Source organism: Barbus barbus, assembly GCF_936440315.1.
Source record: "Barbus barbus genome assembly, chromosome: 45".
NCBI classification, from domain to species: Eukaryota; Metazoa; Chordata; class Actinopteri; order Cypriniformes; family Cyprinidae; genus Barbus; species Barbus barbus.
This window is the reverse complement of record NC_136723.1, coordinates 3,991,456-4,012,930: the sequence shown is the minus strand read 5'-3', so window position 1 is coordinate 4,012,930 and position 21,475 is coordinate 3,991,456. Positions and strand designations below refer to the sequence as shown.

Here is a 21,475-nt window from a genome sequence, read left to right as displayed (position 1 = left end):
TGCAATTTTCTGTCTTGAGCAGTGTGTTTCTCTTATTCTTGTTGAGCTGCTCGTGCCTTGCGCAGCTGATATAAAGTGTGCTTTTGAGCCAACTGATGAGGGGAAGGACATTTGAGCAACAGTTCACCAAAAATTTAAATATGTTATTTTTCTACCCTCGGGCCATCGAAGATGTAGTTGACTTTTTTTTCCGAGTAAAAATCAAGTCAGCAGCTGCCAACCTGAGGAGAAAAAAAAAAAAAAAAAAAAAAGAGCATATCAAGGAACACAAAATTAATACCCATGGCTCCTGACAATATATTAAGGTTTTATGAAGCAAAACAATTGGTGTATCCAAGAAACTGAACATTAATTACAACATTATTACCTGTAATCCAGAGCCTCAAGCAAACACGGAAAACACGTTTTTTGATTTCAATGAACTGACTCAGTTCACTAGTTTGTTTATGTAATCATGCAATGATGTAACATGTACACAATTATATTATTATTAAAGCACCCAATAATGATGTGAAACTTGGATGTTTTACATGTCTAAAGCATATAAAGAGAATAAACTAGTCTTCTCAGCTCAACTTTTTACATAAACAATTAGAAACCATAAAACGTTCATATCAGTGGCTTATCGCTCTTAGTTCTGATTTCCTCAGTTCAATGACTGTTGTAAAAATGAGCAAAAATCAGCATCATGGGATCATATATGCTGTATTTTGACTAATTTTAAGTCAGAGTGAGCGTCAGGCATGTCTGAAAGTAAGTTTTGATTGAAAAAGTTGTAGATCTGTGCTGTTTGAATCTTGAACTGTTTCAGACGCTTCAGTCCGATTTGGTGAACTGGTGACAAAAGAATGATTTGTTCGTTAACCAGACTTCACTCTGGACCGTTTGCCTGAGGCTCTGGATTACAGGTAATAACGTTGTAAATAATGCTCATTTTCTTGCAATGACAGATTGTTTCACTTCACAAGACCTCAGTATATCGTCAGGAGCCCCTGGTAGTAATTTTGTGTTGCTTGTATATGCTTTTTTGACTCTTAAGTGACGGTAGATCTGAACTTTAAGTTCATCAAATCTGTTCCCTTTCCAAAATTTGCATCTGGATAAACACTCATCCATTCAAAAGCGTCAAGGTTTGTCTGGTTAGCTCCTGCTGGTAGATGTCAAACACCACCTGGCCGCAAAAGCATGTTTTTAACCATAGCAGTACTAATAAGAGTACTGCAAATACATTCATGTCATGAGATTATAGCACAAATGGCAATCAAATACATTACCATTCTTTAAACAAAAAATGAAACTCACTCAAGTTATTGGACTCAGCTACAGACTATTTATTTGACAGACTACTCAGGAAAATATATTTAGCATTTCAAATGAAATGCAACCTTTAAAGAAAAAACAAAACACAAGTCGAGAATAACAGGTTATTCAAACAGTGTTGTGTATTTCATGCTGAGTACATGGCCATTCAAAGATGCCCGAGGAGAATCCGATACAACGACGTGTAACAATTCAACACGTTTTCTTTAAATCTTACACCAAAAATAGGTATACCAAAAACATTCCTGGAAAATCAGCAGGCAAAGTTGATCAAAATGCTTTATACAGATAACAAAAAGAATACAAAATGATCTTTGTCCAAAAATGTACAGGAAAAAAATCTAAATAAAATCATTCTTTGTACAAATACCACATAACGACATCGATATTTGAATTACATTATATATAGACTGTATATATTTACTTTTTGTGATGTAAAACATGACAAAGGAGGCAGAAATCTGGACATGAATTGAGCAGTGTCGACATTATGAGGGAAAGCTACAGCACTCTCTTATACAAAATGTACAAAACAGCTGCTTCTAGGTACAACTAGTTACAACATAATACTGTCTTTTTTCTTTTCTTCTACTTGTTCTTTTTTTACAGTATTCCACAGTACAAAAAAAAACTTTTGTGCCTAGAAGTGTTGAGGTGAAGCGAACGTGACCCGGTGCTGCCCCCTTAGTCATGTGACTTCAGTCATGGACGCTGAATGGTTCTGAAAGACAAGCAAAATTGCACTCAGAGTCATGCTGCACTGTTCCAGACTGTAATAAGCATTTGACTCGTCACGTAAATGCTTATTACTCATCAGGCGCATTTAACAGAAACACCAGAGAGCCGTGGAGCAGAATGTGTAATTTCACAATGCCAATTCCTGTTAAATTAACTGCTTCGATTATCGTACTTGGCCAGATCGTGACAGAACACCTGATTTTCCTTGTTTCCCCAAACACATTGACTTTTGGTTTGGTTTTGGTTTTCTCAGCCACTAGGGTGTTAAGCTGGCGTCGGAAGCAAAGGAGAATTCCTCTGACCCACATCTGCTGCTCAGGCGCTCGAGGTATTTTACTGGCTGGCTGTCAATAGAGACGTCTCACAAGATTTTCCCTGCTGTAAACAGTGTTGGAATGAATTTGTAGAAGCAGCATTGTATTTCCCTGCTGTGTAATGTGATAAAATGCATCTTTTGGGGCATTTTGGAGAGAATAAATGGCAAACTGCAAAATCAAAGCATTTGGGGTTTTTTTTTTATTCAGGGGCCAAATAAAGGAACTACTTCAGGGACGGCTTAAAAGTTCAAGTGGGTTTGCAAAAAAAGCAAGGTTAATTTCAGCCAAATATGCACTGAAACTAATGTTGGTGAGACTAGGTATACAATCCTCATTACAAATGTACAAAAAAAAAAAAATTAATTATTTTATTGTATATTAATTTATTGAGTAATATCCTAAATCTATCGATCCCTCTCAATTTATACATCATATTCGTGGTACCAGATTTATTATGGTTACTAGAACGAAGGCTAAAATTAAAACAGTGTTTCACACAGTGTGCATAGCGAGACATTGAAAAAAAACATTGTGACAATGCAATGGCCACAAATGTACTGTATACATATACTGCATATGTATACAGACCAAAAGTTTATAAAAGGGGACAAAAACAAGAACTCATCATGTGTGAACAACTCCATCTCAGACAAAGCAACTCTATTGCGAAATGCATTGCTGTGGACTGAAAACCAGTGATAGTGGAAAATATTGATGTATGTGATGCGTTAGACAAGCCAGGGCTTGACGCTTACCTATTCCCCAAGGAGCACATGTGCTCCTAAGTCAAAAAATTTAGGAGCGCATTAAAAACATTTAGGGGCGCAATGCAAATTTTTCTAATTAGGTGTTTTAGCTTAATAAGGGGATACAAAGAGACATTTACAAGCACCATTATTTAATTTATCAGAATACAGAAAGTACACAAGGTTTTTAAATAATTTTACTTCAGACAATATTTAATAGGCTAATTATGTAATTAGTTATAATCCTATTAAACTGTGTCGGTATAAAATTTTCACAATAATCATTGAAGCTTTTGTCACGGTATGTTTTTGTTTTTAAATCACAATATATAATTTCTAAGTGAAAAAAAGTGTTGTCCTCCTAACAGGTTTAATAACTTTATTAAAGATAATTTACTAAAAGACTTTTATAAAAAATACATAAAAATATAAAGTAAACAAGTGTTTCAAGATTAGAGTGCAAAAGATTGTTCAAATGAACGAAAGAACAATAGGTAAGTAAGGTCCCATTTGTTAACATTAGTTAAAGCAGGTTAACATTAACTAAAAATGTGCAATAGCTAATTGTTGCAGTAGTTAATATTCTTTGTTAATGTTGATTTAATAAAAAATACAACTATGCTAGTTAATGTTAGCTCCATTGAATTATATTAAGACAACTTTTGATTTTATAATGTATTATTAAAAGTTGAAATTAAGATAGCATTATTAATAAATGCAGTCATTGTTTTTTTCATGTTAACTAATGGAACTTGTGTTACTGAACAATAATAACGAATCAGTCGTTGATATATAGATAGGCCCACTGTTCTCTATTATAGATCAGTGGATGGGCCATGTTTTAGCTTAGAAAAAATGTTGGAAAATAAATAGCTCATTAAGTCTTTAAGTAAGAATTATTTGAGACTATTGTGAAGATTAAAGCGAATATAAATATCTAAATGACTGAGTATGAAACATTATTTACACAGTTTTAGGAAAATAGCGCAGCTGATTTGTTTACTGGGTTACCGGGGTAACGGCAGCGGCAGCGCCCTCTAGTGGCGAATGTGCGTCATTCAGCGCGTCTTCACTTTAACTCGCTCCGCTTTTCTTCTCATCTGTGCTCATTTAAATTAAAACGTTGCCTTTTTAAAGTTCTAAAGTAATCATATGAGGCTGCATCGCAATTTTTCCATAAATAAACAGAATAAATTAATACGTTTGTTATAGGCTACTGTATAAGTTAGGCTGTTTTGTATTTTGTTTTGTATTCGCACTTGCGCTCCTAAATACATTTTCCAGTTCGCACACATCTATTTTTAGTCGCAAATGCGAGTGAAATGCTCGCACTGTCGAGCCCTGCAAGCCTGAAATAAATAAATAAAAATAACCACATTCCTTGTGTCTTAAATGTAAGTTACTCTATATTAAATGATTATATGTGGCCCGCGCTGGCAAAATGAGTCGGAATGCGCACCGTCTAATTATGAGCTACAGAAAAATGTCAGTTTTGGTCGAATTTGAGGTTTTCACAAAAATGAGGTTTTCACTCTAAAATGATCTTTATTTGTACGTTTTCTGAGAGGAGTACCTTTTTCTCTGCTCACTTCTGGACGACTGCTGCTGCTTCTTACGCCAAGTTGAAGGTTCCAGCTTTGTGAATATTCATATCGAATTCTCGATGACATGAGTCCAAACCAGTGAAATATGATTTTCAAACCCATGATGAAAACTAAACGATTAAGCGCTGACTAACATTTGCAAAGCGCATGCATAAGACGTGCCTCTCGTTGAGTGTGCGATCTCCCTATAAAGTACATTATTGCGAAATATGTCTTGGCGAGATTCACACAAACATAATCTGTTATGTCTTACATGAAAGTTTAGGTAATGGTTGGGGAAAAATCAGGGGCGTCATTTATAAAATTACTACATTTCCTACAAATCCTACATTTGATCTTACGATCATCTTTTGAATATGCGTACGTTTGATTCATAGAATGAACGTACGAACAGAAAACTTGCAATACTCCGACAATAAAAAGTGCGTACGTCTGCTCGTGCTTACGCTAAGCACTTGGCCATGTCAAAGATGTCTTTATAAATTTGAGCGCTGGCATGGATTTAAGCATACGCATACTCTAAGATCAAATCTGAGTGCACACACGCTTTATAAATGAGGCCCCTGATGTGTAACATTATGGGCCCTATTTTAACGATCTAAGCGCAAGGCACAGGTGCACTTAGGTCATTTCCGAAACCACTTTTGCTAGTTTAACAATTGGAAAACCGGTCAGCGCGCCCAGCGCATGGTCTAAAACGGTTGTGCCTATTCTCTTAATGAGTAATGGGTGTGTTTTGGGCATAACGTGCAATAAACAAATCAGGCTCTCATCTCTCATTCTCTTTAAGAGCCAGTTGCGCCATGGCGGATTCGCTATTTACATGGCAGAATTTGCAAGCGCAAAGACTGAACACGTCTCCAGAGAGGAAACAGAGCTGCTTGCGCGCGAGCAAATAGGAAGCCTAATTCTGATACATACAATGACTATCAAATACGACGTAGGCATTTTTATATTTATGTAGCCTACACAATAATAATCTTTTACATTGTAATCCTTTAATTTTTAATATTCGGCATGTGTGTGTGCCCTGTGTGTGTAATAAGCAGAGTGTACGAGCGTGGTGGACCCGCCTATAAGCGCATATTACTAACACGCTTTAAATTAAAAAAAAAATAATAATAAAATAAATACTGCACTATTTCCGTTGCCTCAAAATTGCAATGCACCAACAATGTGCCTGAGCACAGCTCGTTTTCAGCCCAGCACGCCCGGAAAGCACAAATGGGCGCAAATGCATTTAAATGTGGCGCAGGTTGTGTAAATGATAACTGCATCGGGCTGAAACTAGCAAAAAGACGCTTGCGTCGCACCTGGTGCCGCATTGCGCGGGGTGTATAATAGGGCCCTATATTAGCTCCATGCATTACAGTTGGTCTTAATATAGATCCGTCTCGTTAATCAAACATTAAAAGAAAAGACAGAATCACTTGCTGCTCTTGATTAAACTACTGTTTATTTGCATCTTTGTTCTCATTTTAATAACAAAGATAAAATTAAAAAATACCTATATAGTGATTAATATTATAGCTATTATTGTTAAAAGAATTGGAAGAAAATATGCAACGTTGCTTGGTGATTTTGCTTTGGAATCTTTAACTCGACTTTTCTCAAAATCAACTCTGCTGACCTTATCGCCTTCAAACGGCTGTAGCTCAGTTATTTTTTGTCCGATTCCAACAAGTCATATATAATTTTGAAGATATTTGAATGGAGAATGTTAAAATAAAAAATAACGAATTTTTGAAAATTTGCTCATTCTGACTCATTTTGCCAGCACGGGTCACATTTATAGAACTGTAACATCTCATTTGTGCTGTTGTACTGAATATGGCCTCATTCTAACAGTGCTGACATTAAGTGCAACAACACTCTTGCTTGTTTGATATTGCTTAAATGATATGTGTAATGCAAGTTATTAAGTGTTGTCAAATTGAAACTAGTAAAATAGCATGATCCATACTACAATAAACTGTATGTAACAAAACAAACACTGATCACTGTGAGCAGGACAAGAGAGAGATGACTTCCTGCGATGCTGAAGATGACATTACCTGTGCGCTGAGTGTCTCGAGAGGGCTTTCCACACGGGGGAATGTCATCAAGGGAAGGCCGCGGTAATTATCCTGCTTCTGTTTGGTAGGAGTGGAGTGAGTCCCTTTGAAGTTGTTCACTACACAGATTCCCTACCATGAAAAAAGCAACTTTTGAAGATTGCAATAGATACAGTACCTACTAAGTCAAAAATACATATTAAATTAATACACAATACTTCACATTATTTAATTTTTTTTTTTTTTTTTTTATTGATCATGAAAAAAAATTCTTAATATTTTAATGATAATAATAATACAATTATTATTTAATTATTACATTTTACCGACCCTTGTTTCAAAATGGATGCTGTTATTTTTCAAAAGTTTGGAGTCGGTAAAATATATAAAAAAAAATTAAACAAGTCTCTTATGCTGCATTAATTTGATCAAAAATACAGTAAAAACAGCAATATAGTATTACTGTTGAAAATAATAGTACTTTATTATATTTTAAAATTGTAATTATTTATTTGGTGGTAAAGCTGAATTTTCAGCATCTAAATCAGCAATCTAGCATTTGCGATAACTGGCAATGAATCGGTCATATCGCTGTAGAGGAATTTTGGCCCACTCTTCTTTGCAGAATTGTTTTAATTCAGCCACATTGAAGGGTTTTCGAGCATAAATGGACTGTTTAAGGTCATGCCACTGCATCTCAATCGGATTTAAGACTGGACTTTGACTTGGCCCCTCCAAAACCTTAATTTTGTTTTTCTTGAGCCATTCAGAGGTGGACTAGCTGCTGTGTTTGAGATCATTGTCCTGCTGCATAACCCAAGTGCGCCTGAGCTTGAGGTCACAAACTGATGGCAGTACATTCTCCTTCAGGATTTTATGATAGAGTGCAGAATCCATGGTTCCATCAATTATGGCATGTCATCCAGGTCCTGAAGCTGCAAATCAGCCCCAGACCATCACACTACCACCACCATGTTTGACTGTTGGTATGATGTTCTTTTTATGAAATCCTGTGTTGGTTTTATGCCAGATGTAACGAGACACACACCTTCCAAAAAGTTCAACGTTTGTTGCATCAGTCCATAGAATATTTGCCCAAAAATCTTGGGGATAATCAAGATATTTTTTGGCAAATGTGAGATGAGCCTTTGTTTTCTTTTTGGTCAGCAATGGCTTTTGCCTTGGAACTCTCCTATGGATGCCGTTTTTGCCCAGTCTCGTTCTTATTGTTGAATCATGAAAACTAGGCTAGTGCAATTTAAAGGATTAGTTCACTTTTAAAAAAACTTTTGCTGATAATTTACTCACCCCCATGTCATCCAAGATGTCCATGTCTTTCTTTCTTCAGTCAAAAAGAAATTAAGGTTTTTGATGAAAACATTTCTCCATATAATGGACTTCATTGGGACCCAAACGGTTCAAGGTCCAAATGACAGTTTCAGTGCAGCTTCAAACGGCTTTAAACGATACCAGACGATGAATAAGGGTCTTATCTAGCGAAACGATCGGTCATTTCAAAAATAAATAAAACAGTTTAAGTTTTATAAGCACAAATGCTCGCCTTGCTCTGTTCTGTGATGCGCGTTCATGACGTCACGTAATACGCAATGACGTTGAAAAGGTCACGGTTGACTTAGGCGGAAGTACAGAGTAATACAAGTAAAAAATATAAGTGTGTGTGTGTAAAACGATGAAACTCACCAGAAAAAGAGCTATGGAGCTTCCTAATATGAATCCAGCAACGACGTCTGAGCAGTGATTGCGGTATTCTGATACACGGTTCAATCCAGTCAGGAAAGCAGCGCACAGGATTCCTAGACAAAGTACAGGCTTGGCCAGACGACTGCTTTTCGTCTTGATGGTGCTCGTGATGTACATCTGAAACAGGCAAGAGCACACACACACACACGCTCAGGTACCAATTTATTCAGTGGATGTATTGTGCAGCAGGTGACTGTGAGGAAATCAAGCTTAAATAAATACACGCCGCTTGCTCCACCTCAGGGAAATTATGGCCAATTATGGAGAATGGAATCAGAGTAAATAACCTCTTACTCCCTTGAAAGAGAGAGAAAGAGAGCTGCTCTAAACTCAGCTCAACCAAAGAAAAGACTTCATCACAAACCCTGCGATTCAACATCACTAACCTGACATCAAAACACACTGAAGATCTATTCAAAATCAGTGTAAGTAACACGATTTCTCGCATCAGTTTCAACTAATGTATAGTTACACTAATTGCCTTTGTATGGCAGTCTTTTTTGCTGCAGTAATTTGATCAAAAATACAGTAAAAACAGTGAATAACTAACTAATTAACTCTGTGTGTGTGTGTGTAGTTTGTTTTTCAGGACTGTTTGATGAATAAACAAAATTGGCATTCACAATTGTGAAATTAAATTAGTATTGGTAACAACTTTGCATAAAAAAACCTGTACATATATCCGTTTAAAACGCAGTGTAAGTAGATTTTCCCTGTTTAAAAATTAATACATGACACTAAATTAAAACAACAGGCCATTTTTCAAGCATCCTCATTTTTCAGTGTCTGTCCAAACTGAACATGAACACATTTGGATTTTGGACCAATTATATTTCAAGACTAATTGCTTTGGACCTGGTTGGGACAACTTTTGTGTAAAGCAAATTTCTGTTCCAGGTAAACAAACCATGAAGTATGAGCCAGTTGAAATCAAGTTGGAATTCAACACATAACAGACAAACTAAACAATTTCAAACCCACGCTGCAGGGTCTTACAGTAACGTAGACGGCGGAGTAGACACTGAGCGATGCGTCTTTGGATGGGAAGGACCTCCTGGATCTCTCCACCACCACCGGGTTCCCAGTGCAGATGTTTCCATTGGCGATGAACTGGTGGTTGAAGCGACAATCCATCCCAGTGTAATTTGGCTTGCAGACGCTCAGAAAATACGGCGCCAAATTACCAGTCGCTACCTGGCTGGCGTTGACAAAGATGTCGGTGGCGAACAGGCCAAACGCGAAGACACCTGCGGTGAAAAACAACAGCAGAAAACTATTCATCTTGTTCCCAATCAAGTCTCGAAAATATAAGCAAATCAGACAAGGGCTTGGAGGACGTCTATGAATACCAATGCGGTCTTGATGGAACGATGTTATTTTTATCTTCAACCAGAAGTAATTACAAATGCCCACTAGAGCTAATGCTACATTTGCATACATAATTTGGCACCAACAAAACTACTCTACTAAGCTTAGTATCTTATGCATGTAATTATGATGTCCTATAGTTATGCCAACTCTCTCAAACGGGCGTTTTCCAACTGATTTTGTGGAATACAATGACTTGTTTCACTGTGAAACGGTGCGTATGTGAAGTAGATTACAATTCATGGTGTCTCTGAAAGTGCGAAGGGCGTCGATGAGTTAGAGCTACTGGAGAGAGAAAGACAAAAGATACTGTACTCTCCGGCCTCAATTGCTCAAGAATGCAATCCGATGGTCCATATCACCGCAATCCCAAGCCTCAGAGGACACCATTACCAGAGTCTCCACTACATTATGCATCACATCCAGCAAAGCAACACTCCCCATGTTTCTCATTTTATTTTACGTCAGGCTTTGGGTGGACAGCATGGACATGTGTACTGAAACCAACATCCTGTAAATATGAATGCATAAAAGAAACACTGCGAGGGAAGGTTTTATTGGAAAGTTGTGTTGATTGTTTCTGTCATTATATTAGTAGCAAACATTAAAAATTGATGCGTTGTGGAGGTAGAGTTGTGCGTTCCGTCTGTTACTAATCAATAAAACAGTCACAGCTCAGCAGTTTTACTTGAAAACTTGCACTTTTAAAATCTCCAGGTAAATCATAGCATCCTAACAAAGTCAAAGATTTGCTGGATATGTGGTGCACTTTTACTTTTGAGAGCTCGCTAAAGTACTATTAGCGATATTTGCTTAGTACTCTTTTTTTCTATAGTAGTAGTACTAGTAGCATTAATGGGTTAAATTGATTAATAAACCATTAACAAATAATCTGCATTGGACAGGTGTCAAAACCAACCCACAGGTTTGTCAATGAATAAGCACACATACTTAGCTACTTCTATTGTTTTAAATACAGTGTATACCGCTGGTTGTACATTATATAACCAATCCTTAACCCACACTCTAACAGAAATAATAATAATAAAACTATTTATTTTGATGCATATTTTACAAATGAGGGTGTCCTGCAAAATTAGGTTTTGTCAGTTTTGGGTACAAATATGTCCTCAAAATATAGTTAAGCACATTTTTATGTTCACTGATATTTTTATCAATGTGAGCGTTTACAATAACTTTGTTAAATGGATAATTTTAAATTATAGCCATTCAACAATATGAAACATTTTTAAGATTTAATAAGCAAACTGCAGGCCAATGTTATCTTTATCATTAATCACAGAACATGGCCTTGTATCATTTTTTTTTTTTTAAGTTCAATAAATTTACACCAAACATCCCATAAAACCCATAGTAACAAATGTCTCCTTTTGCTTTGCATTTATTTATGTCAAGTAACTCCAGATTAGAGATATGCTGGTATCAAATTTTCATGTTGCGATTAATTGCTAATGCTTTTATCACGGTATACGGTAATATCATGATATTGAAATTAAGTTGCAAAAAAGTGTTGTCATAATACAGTATAATATGTTTAACAAATTTTTCCTAAAAACAAAAGTAACTGAACATTTAAATACAATAAATCAATATACACAAAAAATTATAAAATTTTACATAGGTTAAAATGCTAAAATGCTAAATTATTACAAAGACCAATAAGTATCACTTTACAATAAGATCTTATTAGTTAACATTCACAATGAGCAATAGCTACATTTGCTACAGAAGTTATTAATCTTTGTTAAAAAGAACAACTCTCAATTCATGATAGAACACAGTTGCAACTTTTTATTTTAACAATGTGTTAATACATATTGGAATTATGTAAGATTAATGAACGTTTAGAAGAATTTTTAATTGGCATTTTTAATTTTAATAGCCTATTAAGTCTGGGTTTCCGGAGTAACGGTTGCATTTCTGCTGTTGCTTCAGCGCCATCTGCTGTCAGAGAGTGAATGTGCGCGTTATCCAGAGCGTTTCTCACGTTTGAGTGTTGTGCATTGTGACCAGTTGATGGGAAAAGTATTCTTAAAATGCATTCAAAATTCTGAAGAATTTGTAATAAATCATTATTATGTGCCCACGATAACAATATCGTGCATATTCATTATCGTGATATATTGCATTATATCGGCACGTCTACATATTTCTTTCATTACTCTATGTGCTCTCCTGTTTAAACAAGAGATGTCTGTTCTTTTTTTTCCCTCTAGAAGATTATTGTACATATTAATTGCCATGCTAAATCATTAATACAATTCCTTTGCTTTGCTGAGCCAGTAGCAAAAGGCCTGTGAATAGCACAGTCATATAACGCTCTCCACAGGAAACGAGGAAACGCATAACTGTAGCTCCCAGAAGCAAACTGCTGCATGAATTAAGTATTTTTAGACATTTAATATATATTACTTCCAGAAATTAAGACATTGTCTTCCCAGCCCTAATATAAGCACACAGTATCCACCCTAAAATGACTGTCAATGTATTAGATTAAAAAAAGATGTGCATATATAGTATGCATTATCTCACCATGCTCCCAAGATATCAGTTTTAGGCACTGAAAAATCCATATTGGAACCAAAGGATACTGAGCTAAAGTGTTAATAATAGAAAGCGAAGTAATAAAAAAAGCAAAGTTAGTAGTAAAAAAAGCAAAGACTCACCAATAAACCTAATGATTCTGCGGATGAGAGGGTTTAGGTAGCAGCACTCGCCCGTCACAATGGTTTTCTCCTGGGCTAGGAGAGCTTCTCTAGTGGACTTCATGATATACATGGAGATCTCACTAATAAATATCTGCAGACACAACAAAAAAAGCATTAGATTCCAGCAGCATCTCATCTGAGACTCATGTCTATTATAATATTTCTGATTATTTTGCTCATCACTTGAATTGCAGGAACTGTATTCTTCATTTAAGCCCGTATCTTACGGTGTCACAGTTTCGGTATCAATGTCATCAAACCTGGTGTAACTTGCTTCAGTTTTCAATCTAAACACAATTTAGTTTTTTTTTTTTTTTTTGGGTTTGTACCTTTAAGACATATGTATGCAAATGACGTGAAAACAGGAGTGGCTCACGCTCTTGTTCATGAGGGATAGGCGTTAATATGTAAATGTACAATTAATATGTTAATGAGCTCATGGCCCTGATGTCATAAACATTGCAATTTCTGAGGGGGCTTTGTGCTGTGAATGTTAGAATGACACAGTACATCAAACTATTTCTATAGTTTCTATAATACCTCCGTTTTATGAGCAAAATCAGGTTTTCTAAAGTATTTTGTGGCGTGAAATTGAGTGAACCTCTAATGATCAGTTCACTATGCCCTTGTATTATTTGGAGTAAACCAACTGTAGTTAAACACAGTGTTTCGCACTAATGATATCAATAATGACGATAACAAACAAAATTCATACTTTGACTCCTGGCACAAGGCATAAATATTCAAAGCCGTAAATATCAAATCGTATAAATACTTTTAGAAACGAAGAAATATTTCTGCCCAAAATGAAAACTGTCATCATTTATTCACCTTCATGTTGCTCCAAATCCATATGTACAGTTTACAAAGCTCTCTCTCATTCTCTTTTTTTTTCTTTCCATTGTACCTCCTTCAGAGCCAATGGACTTTTGATTATGATTAATTGTTTATGAATTCTTTATGCACCAATTTCAATCTAAACACAATTGTAAGATAATTGAGAATTTAAAACTTAAACATGGGACTGTTCCTCACACACACACACACACAAAATGTCTTTAGAAGATTTATGTTAAAGTTTCGAAAAAAGAAACATGAGGGAATGTATAAGATAAAATTGAATGCATAATATTTTTCACAGCATCAGTGAAAAATCTCTAGTGAAACAGAAAACAGTCATGAAACATAACTTAAGGAAGTTAAAAAAGACAGAATTTACCAAGAAAGACCTGCTGATGGAATAATTTGCATTAAATGGATGTGTGTTTGAGCTGAAAAGAAATGATAATGACAAAAGTGGAGCCGTTTGGGGATTTGCACCTAAAAGATACAGCATTTCACAGGTCACTTTGAAGTCAGATATTTCTCAGCCACTGACCAAGTTAGGAAACGCAAAGGAGGGTTTCCATTTAGTTTCATGTTCTACCACACAGAGGAGAGAAAGTTTGTGTCGTAGGAAGGGCAAAATTCACGAGCAGAGGCTGCTGCGGCAGTTCTTTATATTTCTCGAGTCAAACTCATTTAAGACTGAAAACACGCGAGCTGATTTCTGTGCTTTGAATGATGGAATTGAACTGCAGTGTTCGTCTCTGAATAATACAGTACAGATGAAACGCTGAAAACCTGCTGCTTGAGATACAGACTGAGGTATAAACATGAACTGTATTAAAAAGGTTCAAGAAACCTACTAGATGTTCTGCCATGCACATGTTATATTTTGCTGAATGTCATAAAGGCGATCATGGGTCATATTTGATGTAAAAAAAAAATTTTTTTGATATAAACTTACAGTCATTATTTCATTTTTTTCCCTTCAGAAACTCAAGTCAATTTTGGTTGTATTATGGCATTTTCTCCACGATACTTACATACAGTCTCCATATCCCCATTACCAAAGAAAGAAAGAAAGAAAGAAACAATGAATGAATGAATGAATGAATACAGGTGTGATCCTGTAATTATCCTGTAATTATTCTTGATAAAAAGTCAAATTAAAATATTATAGGACATCCTCAAGGTGTGTCTAATCTGAAAAATGACCACTGTAACTCATAACTGCTTCATTGCACTTCTGATAAAGGCCCAAACAAAGGCAGTAAAACTGAGACCATCGTTTTCAGCAGAAATAAAATATATTCACTGTAATTTGTCTTTAGTGGTCGATGTTTTATGATCCGTGTGGTTATTAAAAGGATATGAGTCACACTGAAACTCCACTCTGGACACTAAATGTAATTTCCCCTTCATGTTGTACACCTGCTCTTAATTTAAATGTAAAGTAATAATAATAATGTTAATTTAATAATAATAAAAATCTACAAATAATTGAGTTACTGAATTCTTTGACCTAAAATAAATAAGGCATGTATGTGTTACTTATTGTATGTTGGTATTGCAGTGCCCTCTGGTGTTCATGTCCAACAATCCCAAACACAAAAAATAAATGCAGAAATCTTTATTGAAATATTCATTATTTACTTGGATCATTCATTTAAACGTATCTCTATTTTACAAATCCATCTGCCAGAGGTTCTTAGATCCCAGTTTCACTAATTCTGCAACATTCAACATCAACTGTGTAAGATTTTTGTTTCTTTTAAATGATAATAGCTATTATATTATACTATATTATATTATATTATATTATATTATGAAAAATATAATACTATGAGTTTGGAATGAACTCAAAGTTCAGAGAACAATGGTTTCACCAACAACAAAATAAATTATTAGTATTATTATTATCATCGTCTCCCACCCTCTCTGAGCTTTGGAAAAACAGATTGTTGTTCATGTTTAGATATAGTATTAAAATCAGAAGGATACTGAACCTTTCAAATTTAAAAAAAGTTGATTATATCACCAGAAACTAAAAATCAAAACATAAAAAACCTAAAACAAGTCAAGCTCACTACTGAACTAGTCGGTTGTTGGTGATCTTGAGGCAGTGGTACTCACGATGGCTGTGGGTGCAGCTGCCACCACGCAGTAGAGGATGAGAGGAGGGATGAAGCTGCTCTCCTCCACCCCGGGGTACGGCTTCATCAGGTCAGCGTCGTTACAGAAGAAGCCCTGGATATGGATCCCAAACGTGTCTGTGCATTCAAAGTAGTACGCCAGCAGCAGCGTCCCGGCCATGATCACCAACTGGAAAGAGAACAAAGAAACAAACGTATCTGTTGAGCAGTGTTAGCCAGAAGCTAGTTACTAGTGACTAGTTACAGTAATAATATTACTTTGTGCAGTAACTAGTAGTTTAACTAATTACTAATACGATTTCAGTAATAATATTACAGTTACCATTCATAAAACAGCTCGTTACGTAGTTAATTTTGATGACTCAACCTCTACTGATTTGAAGAAGTCCAACAATCCAATAATTCCTAGATTTATTTTCATAATTTTCATGAACACATGAAGTCACCAGTGCAGCAGGCAAGCTTGGAATATGGAAAAGCTTGTCAGGAGAAAAGATGATCTGAACACTGATGTATAAGTTGTGGTATTATATACTCTGGCATTACATGGCTTGCCCACATCCCTCTGATCCTGATATAAATTGTATTACAAGAATTACAAATCTTTTTAGAAAACAAAACATTTTCTTACAAACTTATGTGGTTTCTTTTGATAAAAAGCATCATGAAATATACTCATATATGGGTACAAGAGAAATTATAGCTACAATTAATTTCTCGCTACACATGACAATTAATGAGGGTAACACAACACTTAAGTCACCATCAATCATTATCAGTGTTTGTAATAACGTCTGTCTGTGAGCCAAAGTGGATTTTGGTCAAATGATGAGGCAGAAATATATCGTTAGTATCATTTCAGGAGAATTTTTGGGGTAAGATACGCAATTACAACTTCTGTGGGGCATGAAGGAAAAGTAATGTAACTAGAAGTTTAACTAATTACTGTTGCCAGAAAGTGATAGCATAATATTACTATTGTAAGGAGTAACTAGTACCAAGTAATAAACTGAGTAACGAACCCAAAACTGCTGATGAGAACTTAAATTTCACACACACACACACACACACAACCTCCAAAATTGGTCTCATCTCCATGCACCAAACCTCATGTAAGAATCTGTTTTCTGTTTGCATTAGGCCCACTCATAAGATATATTTTCATCCTCTAAAACACTCCTCAAGCATTCATTTCTAGCAGAGTTCCATAAAGGGTGTTTCATGAAACATGCAAGACAGTGTCTCAGAGTACAGCTCAAGGCATGGTATGCTTAAAGTCATGTGTTATATAACTTACACTAGTTTGCAAAAGTTTGGGGTCAAATCATGATTGGTTGATTGAAGTGCTGTCAAATGATTAATCGCGATTAATTGCATCCAAAATAAATGTTTTTTGTTTACATAATATGTGTGTGTACTGTGAATATTTGTTATGTATATACACACATTTTATATTAAATATATTTATAAATAATATGAATTATGAATATAAATATACACCACTTGTAAATATTTTCAAAATATATACTGTATGAGTGTGTATTTATATATACACATTATAAATATACACAGTACACACACATATATTATGTAAACAAAAACCTTTATTTTGGATGCAATTAATCACGATTAATCATTTGACAGCACTAATTTATTTACTTAATAAATAAATAAATGTTACAAACTACAAAAATATTTTTAAATGCCATTCAATTTCAATTAGTCAGCCCTGAAAAGAAAAATCCACAAAAGAAATATGAAACATTAATGATAATACCAAATGTTTCTTGAGCAGCAATCAGCATATTAGAATGATTTCTGAAGAATCACTGAAGACTTGAGTAATGATGCTGAAAATTCAGCTTCACATCACAGAAATTACATTTTAAAATATATTACAATAGAAAACAATTATTTTAAATTTAATAATAATATTTTACAAAATTAAGGTCCTTGCACACAGAGTCTGAAATATGCATATGCCTTTTTTTTCATATTCGTCATCCTTTCCTATCAAAATACTTGCTATGGATGCGAAAACACAGAAAATCGATCCTGATTTGAATTTTGGACGGACACAAATTTAGAAGGCAATGTGTAAATGGGACTGACACAATGTGAGGTCGTATTTATTTTGCAACGTGAAAATTTAAGACTCAGTGTGCAAAGACCTTTACACGGTATCAAATAAATGCAGCCTTAATGAGCAGAGGAGACGTCTTTTAAAAACATTAATAATTCCACTTTTGTCAAGTGTACACTAAAGTTAGTATGCTTATATGGTCGTGTACAGAGGTGCTTTCACACCTTCACTTTCTCTTCTGTTCATTTAGGCATACATGAACACATTGTGCTCCATTCTGCACCAAAACAAATCAATCCAAGATCGGCTGGCCTGACTGAAAATGAACTCTGGAGTGGTTCGGTTGTGGTCAGAAAATGCAACCCAACAAACCAAATAAAACCGAGCTGTATCATGATTCATAACGGAAATGCATTAAGTAAAAAGCAACAGCGTCTGATTTTGTTGATGAGTTTAGGAAGCTCCTAAACTGTTGTATAATTGCTTTTCTCCTGACAAAGGCTTGATTTACACTCTGATATAAATATGGATGATGCATGAGGAACATAAACAGGTGCGCTCTCACCAAAGAGAAGACCGTCTTACTGTGACTTACGAATTTTGGTGCGCTTTGAAAAAAAGACCTGAACCAAGAAGTAAATGCTACATAACAACAATGTAACAAAGTCCCTGTTTCGAAACGAAAATATACACGTCTGAAAATGCAGAGTTCAAAGATAAGATTCACTTCAAAACAGTGTAAAAGTGGTGTATTTCAACATTACTCCCGCTCAAATGCAGGAGTAATGTTGAAATAACATCCAAAGTCCTCCAAAGTAAGTATTTCTCTATAAACCCATCTTTTTGTTTTTACAAAGTAAGATGATGAAATTGTTGTCTCTAGTTACAACAGCATGTCAAAGACATGCACAGAGTTTAACTTTAACCACTAGCTACCAGCGCCAACCTCTAAATCAATCACAGTCCACATCAGAAGTCATGTCAGGACAGAAGAGAATATCAAAGCGGTTTAAATATGGTCTTTATGCACATCTCGCACTCTGAAACAACACAATCTGAACCCCGCAGCAATGTACTGAGTCAGCACCTCATTAGTATTTCATAAGCCTACGTACCATGATTCATCATGCTTGACTTAAACCATAATATAAAGGGCATCATATGGAGCCGAAGGGGAAGCACGTCTAACCCAATTACAGTCGCAATCCACTGACACAGCACTTTTCTTTCCAGTCGCTGAATTCAGAAAAGCGGCCTGAAACTATAGGTGGAACATAAGGTTTATTCAGGGTAAGTATACTATTAAAGGATTAGTTCACTTTTAAAAAAACTTTTGCTGATAATTTACTCACCCCCATGTCATCCAAGATGTCCATGTCTTTCTTTCTTCAGTCGAAAAGAAATTAAGGTTTTTGATGAAAACATTTCTCCATATAATGGACTTCATTGGGACCCAAACGGTTCAAGGTCCAAATGACAGTTTCAGTGCAGCTTCAAAGGGCTTTAAACGATACCAGCCGATGATTAAGGGTCTTATCTAGCGAAACGATCGGTCATTTCAAAAATAAATAAAAAAAGTTTAAGTTTTATAAGCACAAATGCTCGCCTTGCTCTGTTCTGTGATGCGCGTTCATGACGTCACGTAATACGCAATTACGTGGAAAAGGTCACGGTTGACTTAGGCGGAAGTACCGAGTCAGTGTTTACAAATGTGCGGAAGGAGGACCATATACACATATTCAAATGTCTTTGTGTCAGTTTATCGTTTAAAATGCACATTTCGTGTGCGTATCCTGGGTGTTTTAATATTAAAAAGCCTACTGACTCGGTACTTCCGTCTAAGTCAACCGTGACCTTTTACAATTTTACACTTTTATCAACTAAATGAGCTCATTTCAAATTTGATGCCTGCTAAAGGTCTCAAAGAAGTTGGCACGGGGGCAACAAAGGGCTGAACAAGCAAGAAATCTTGAAAAGAGAACATCTAGCAACTAATTGAGTTAACTGACATCAGGTCTGTAACATGATTAGCTATAAAAGGGATGTCTCTCAGAAGTAGAGATGGGCAGAGGCTCTCCAATCTGTGAAAGAGTTCGTAAAAATATTGTGGAATACTTTAAAAACAATGTTCCTCAACGTCAAATTGCAAAGGCTTTGCAAATCTCATCATCTACACTGCATAACATCATCAAAATATTCTGAGAAACTGGAGAAATCTCTCTGCGTAAGGGACAAGGCCGAAGACCTTTGTTGGACATTACTAAATGGGCCCAGGAATACTTCCAGAAACCACTGTCGGTAAACACAATCTGCCATGCCATCTGCAGATTCCAACTAAAGCTCTATCATGCAAAAAGGAAGCCATATGTGAACATGGTCCAGAAGCGCCGTCGTGTCCTGTGGGCCAAGGCTCATTTAAAATGGACTGTTTCAAAGTGGAAAAGTGTTCTATGGTCAACGATCCGGTCCGAACGGTCCGAACAGAGTATGTGAGCAGAGTGGAGAATCAACAATTTCCCCTCCGAGAATTTAATAATCACTCCGCTCCCGCTCCACTCCGAGCTCACTAGCTGGGTTTCCATCACCCCGTTTTAATGCACATTTTGAAGTATCGCATGAGAAACGAGTGATGGCAACGCCAAATTTTGAATACAAATCCTTTAATTCGCAAAAAAGTTTACACGCTCGCTTGGTGTTTTTTGACTTGTGCGAAAAAGGGTTAATGCAAATAAAGGGAGATGGAAAAGCATTTTGCGAATAACTTCCTCCAAGCACATCTAAAAAGTCAAGTGACTTTGCACTATGAGACGGGATAACTTGACTAGTAGCGGACTGATCTCGTTCCACAGCATCTGAAATGTTGTTATGGTCGTTCTGAAATGCCTGAGCAAAGTCTGTCAAAGTATTTCTGTATAATTGTCTTAAATGACTGTGTTCCCAAATAGCAGCATTCACCTACGAAAGCAATGACAGCATTTATTGTGCTTCGTCTGCTCGCTCTGAGGTGCAGTTAATTTTTCATATATGAAAATTATTATATTTTTTATAATTATTATATTCAGTAACTTATCCTAGTTTTCTATAGACTATTTAGTGCCAGTTTACCAGGAAGTGTCGATTTTGTTCTTTTTGACTCGTTGGATGGAAACGGTGCTCGTTCACAAATATTTTATGCGATATTCCAATTTTGCGTATAAGTTAAATTTGCAACTTTGGATGGAAACCCGGCTACTGATATCAGAAACACCGCTCTGCGTCTAAAGTATTTAAGTACGTTTGAAATATCACATTCTATGCCCGTTTCCGTCACTGAATAAAAAAATTAAAACGGTTATTGCGACTTTTTATCTCACAAGTCTGACTTTTTTTTTGGGAGACTGATATGTTCTCGGTTCTGATATGTTCTGCAATCTCTAATAATTGCAGAGATTGTCATTCAATTTATGTATAATGTACATTTGATGTCGTCATAATACAGGCAATATTAACATATTTAGTAATTAAAGATGATTACATTTTTTTTTTTTTACTATATTTTTAAAAAGAGTACGAATTATGGAAGTCATATACAAGTCATATACAAGTCATAAAGAATATACCTGAATCTAATGTGATGTTTTTGGAAACTTAATTGCATGTAAATTACAAAACAAAAACAAAAAAACATTATACAAAAAGTATTTTTTTTACTATATTGAATGCAATTAACCAAATTTATTTGAAGTAGGATTTAAATGCATCTTTATATGTGACCCTGGACCACAAAACCAGTCATAA

At 35.6% G+C, this 21,475-nt stretch overlaps 1 protein-coding gene across 2 annotated transcripts in view; it reads right to left on the bottom strand.

Annotated features, from left to right (window-relative positions):
- Positions 1 to 1,314: 1,314 nt before the first annotated feature.
- LOC306864192 (phospholipid phosphatase-related protein type 1-like) overlaps positions 1,315 to 21,475 on the bottom strand; it is a 57,435-nt gene continuing 37,274 nt past the window's right edge. For both annotated transcript variants that reach the window (XM_079407985.1, XM_079407984.1), the window contains 6 exons: positions 15,596 to 15,784; positions 12,596 to 12,728; positions 9,537 to 9,787; positions 8,481 to 8,657; positions 6,780 to 6,911; positions 1,315 to 2,041 (listed from right to left, as the gene is read on the bottom strand). In XM_079407985.1, coding sequence (XP_079264111.1) covers positions 2,009 to 2,041; positions 6,780 to 6,911; positions 8,481 to 8,657; positions 9,537 to 9,787; positions 12,596 to 12,728; positions 15,596 to 15,784 — 915 coding nt within the window. In that variant the 3' untranslated portion in view covers positions 1,315 to 2,008. The remainder of the gene's footprint in view (positions 2,042 to 6,779; positions 6,912 to 8,480; positions 8,658 to 9,536; positions 9,788 to 12,595; positions 12,729 to 15,595; positions 15,785 to 21,475) is intronic.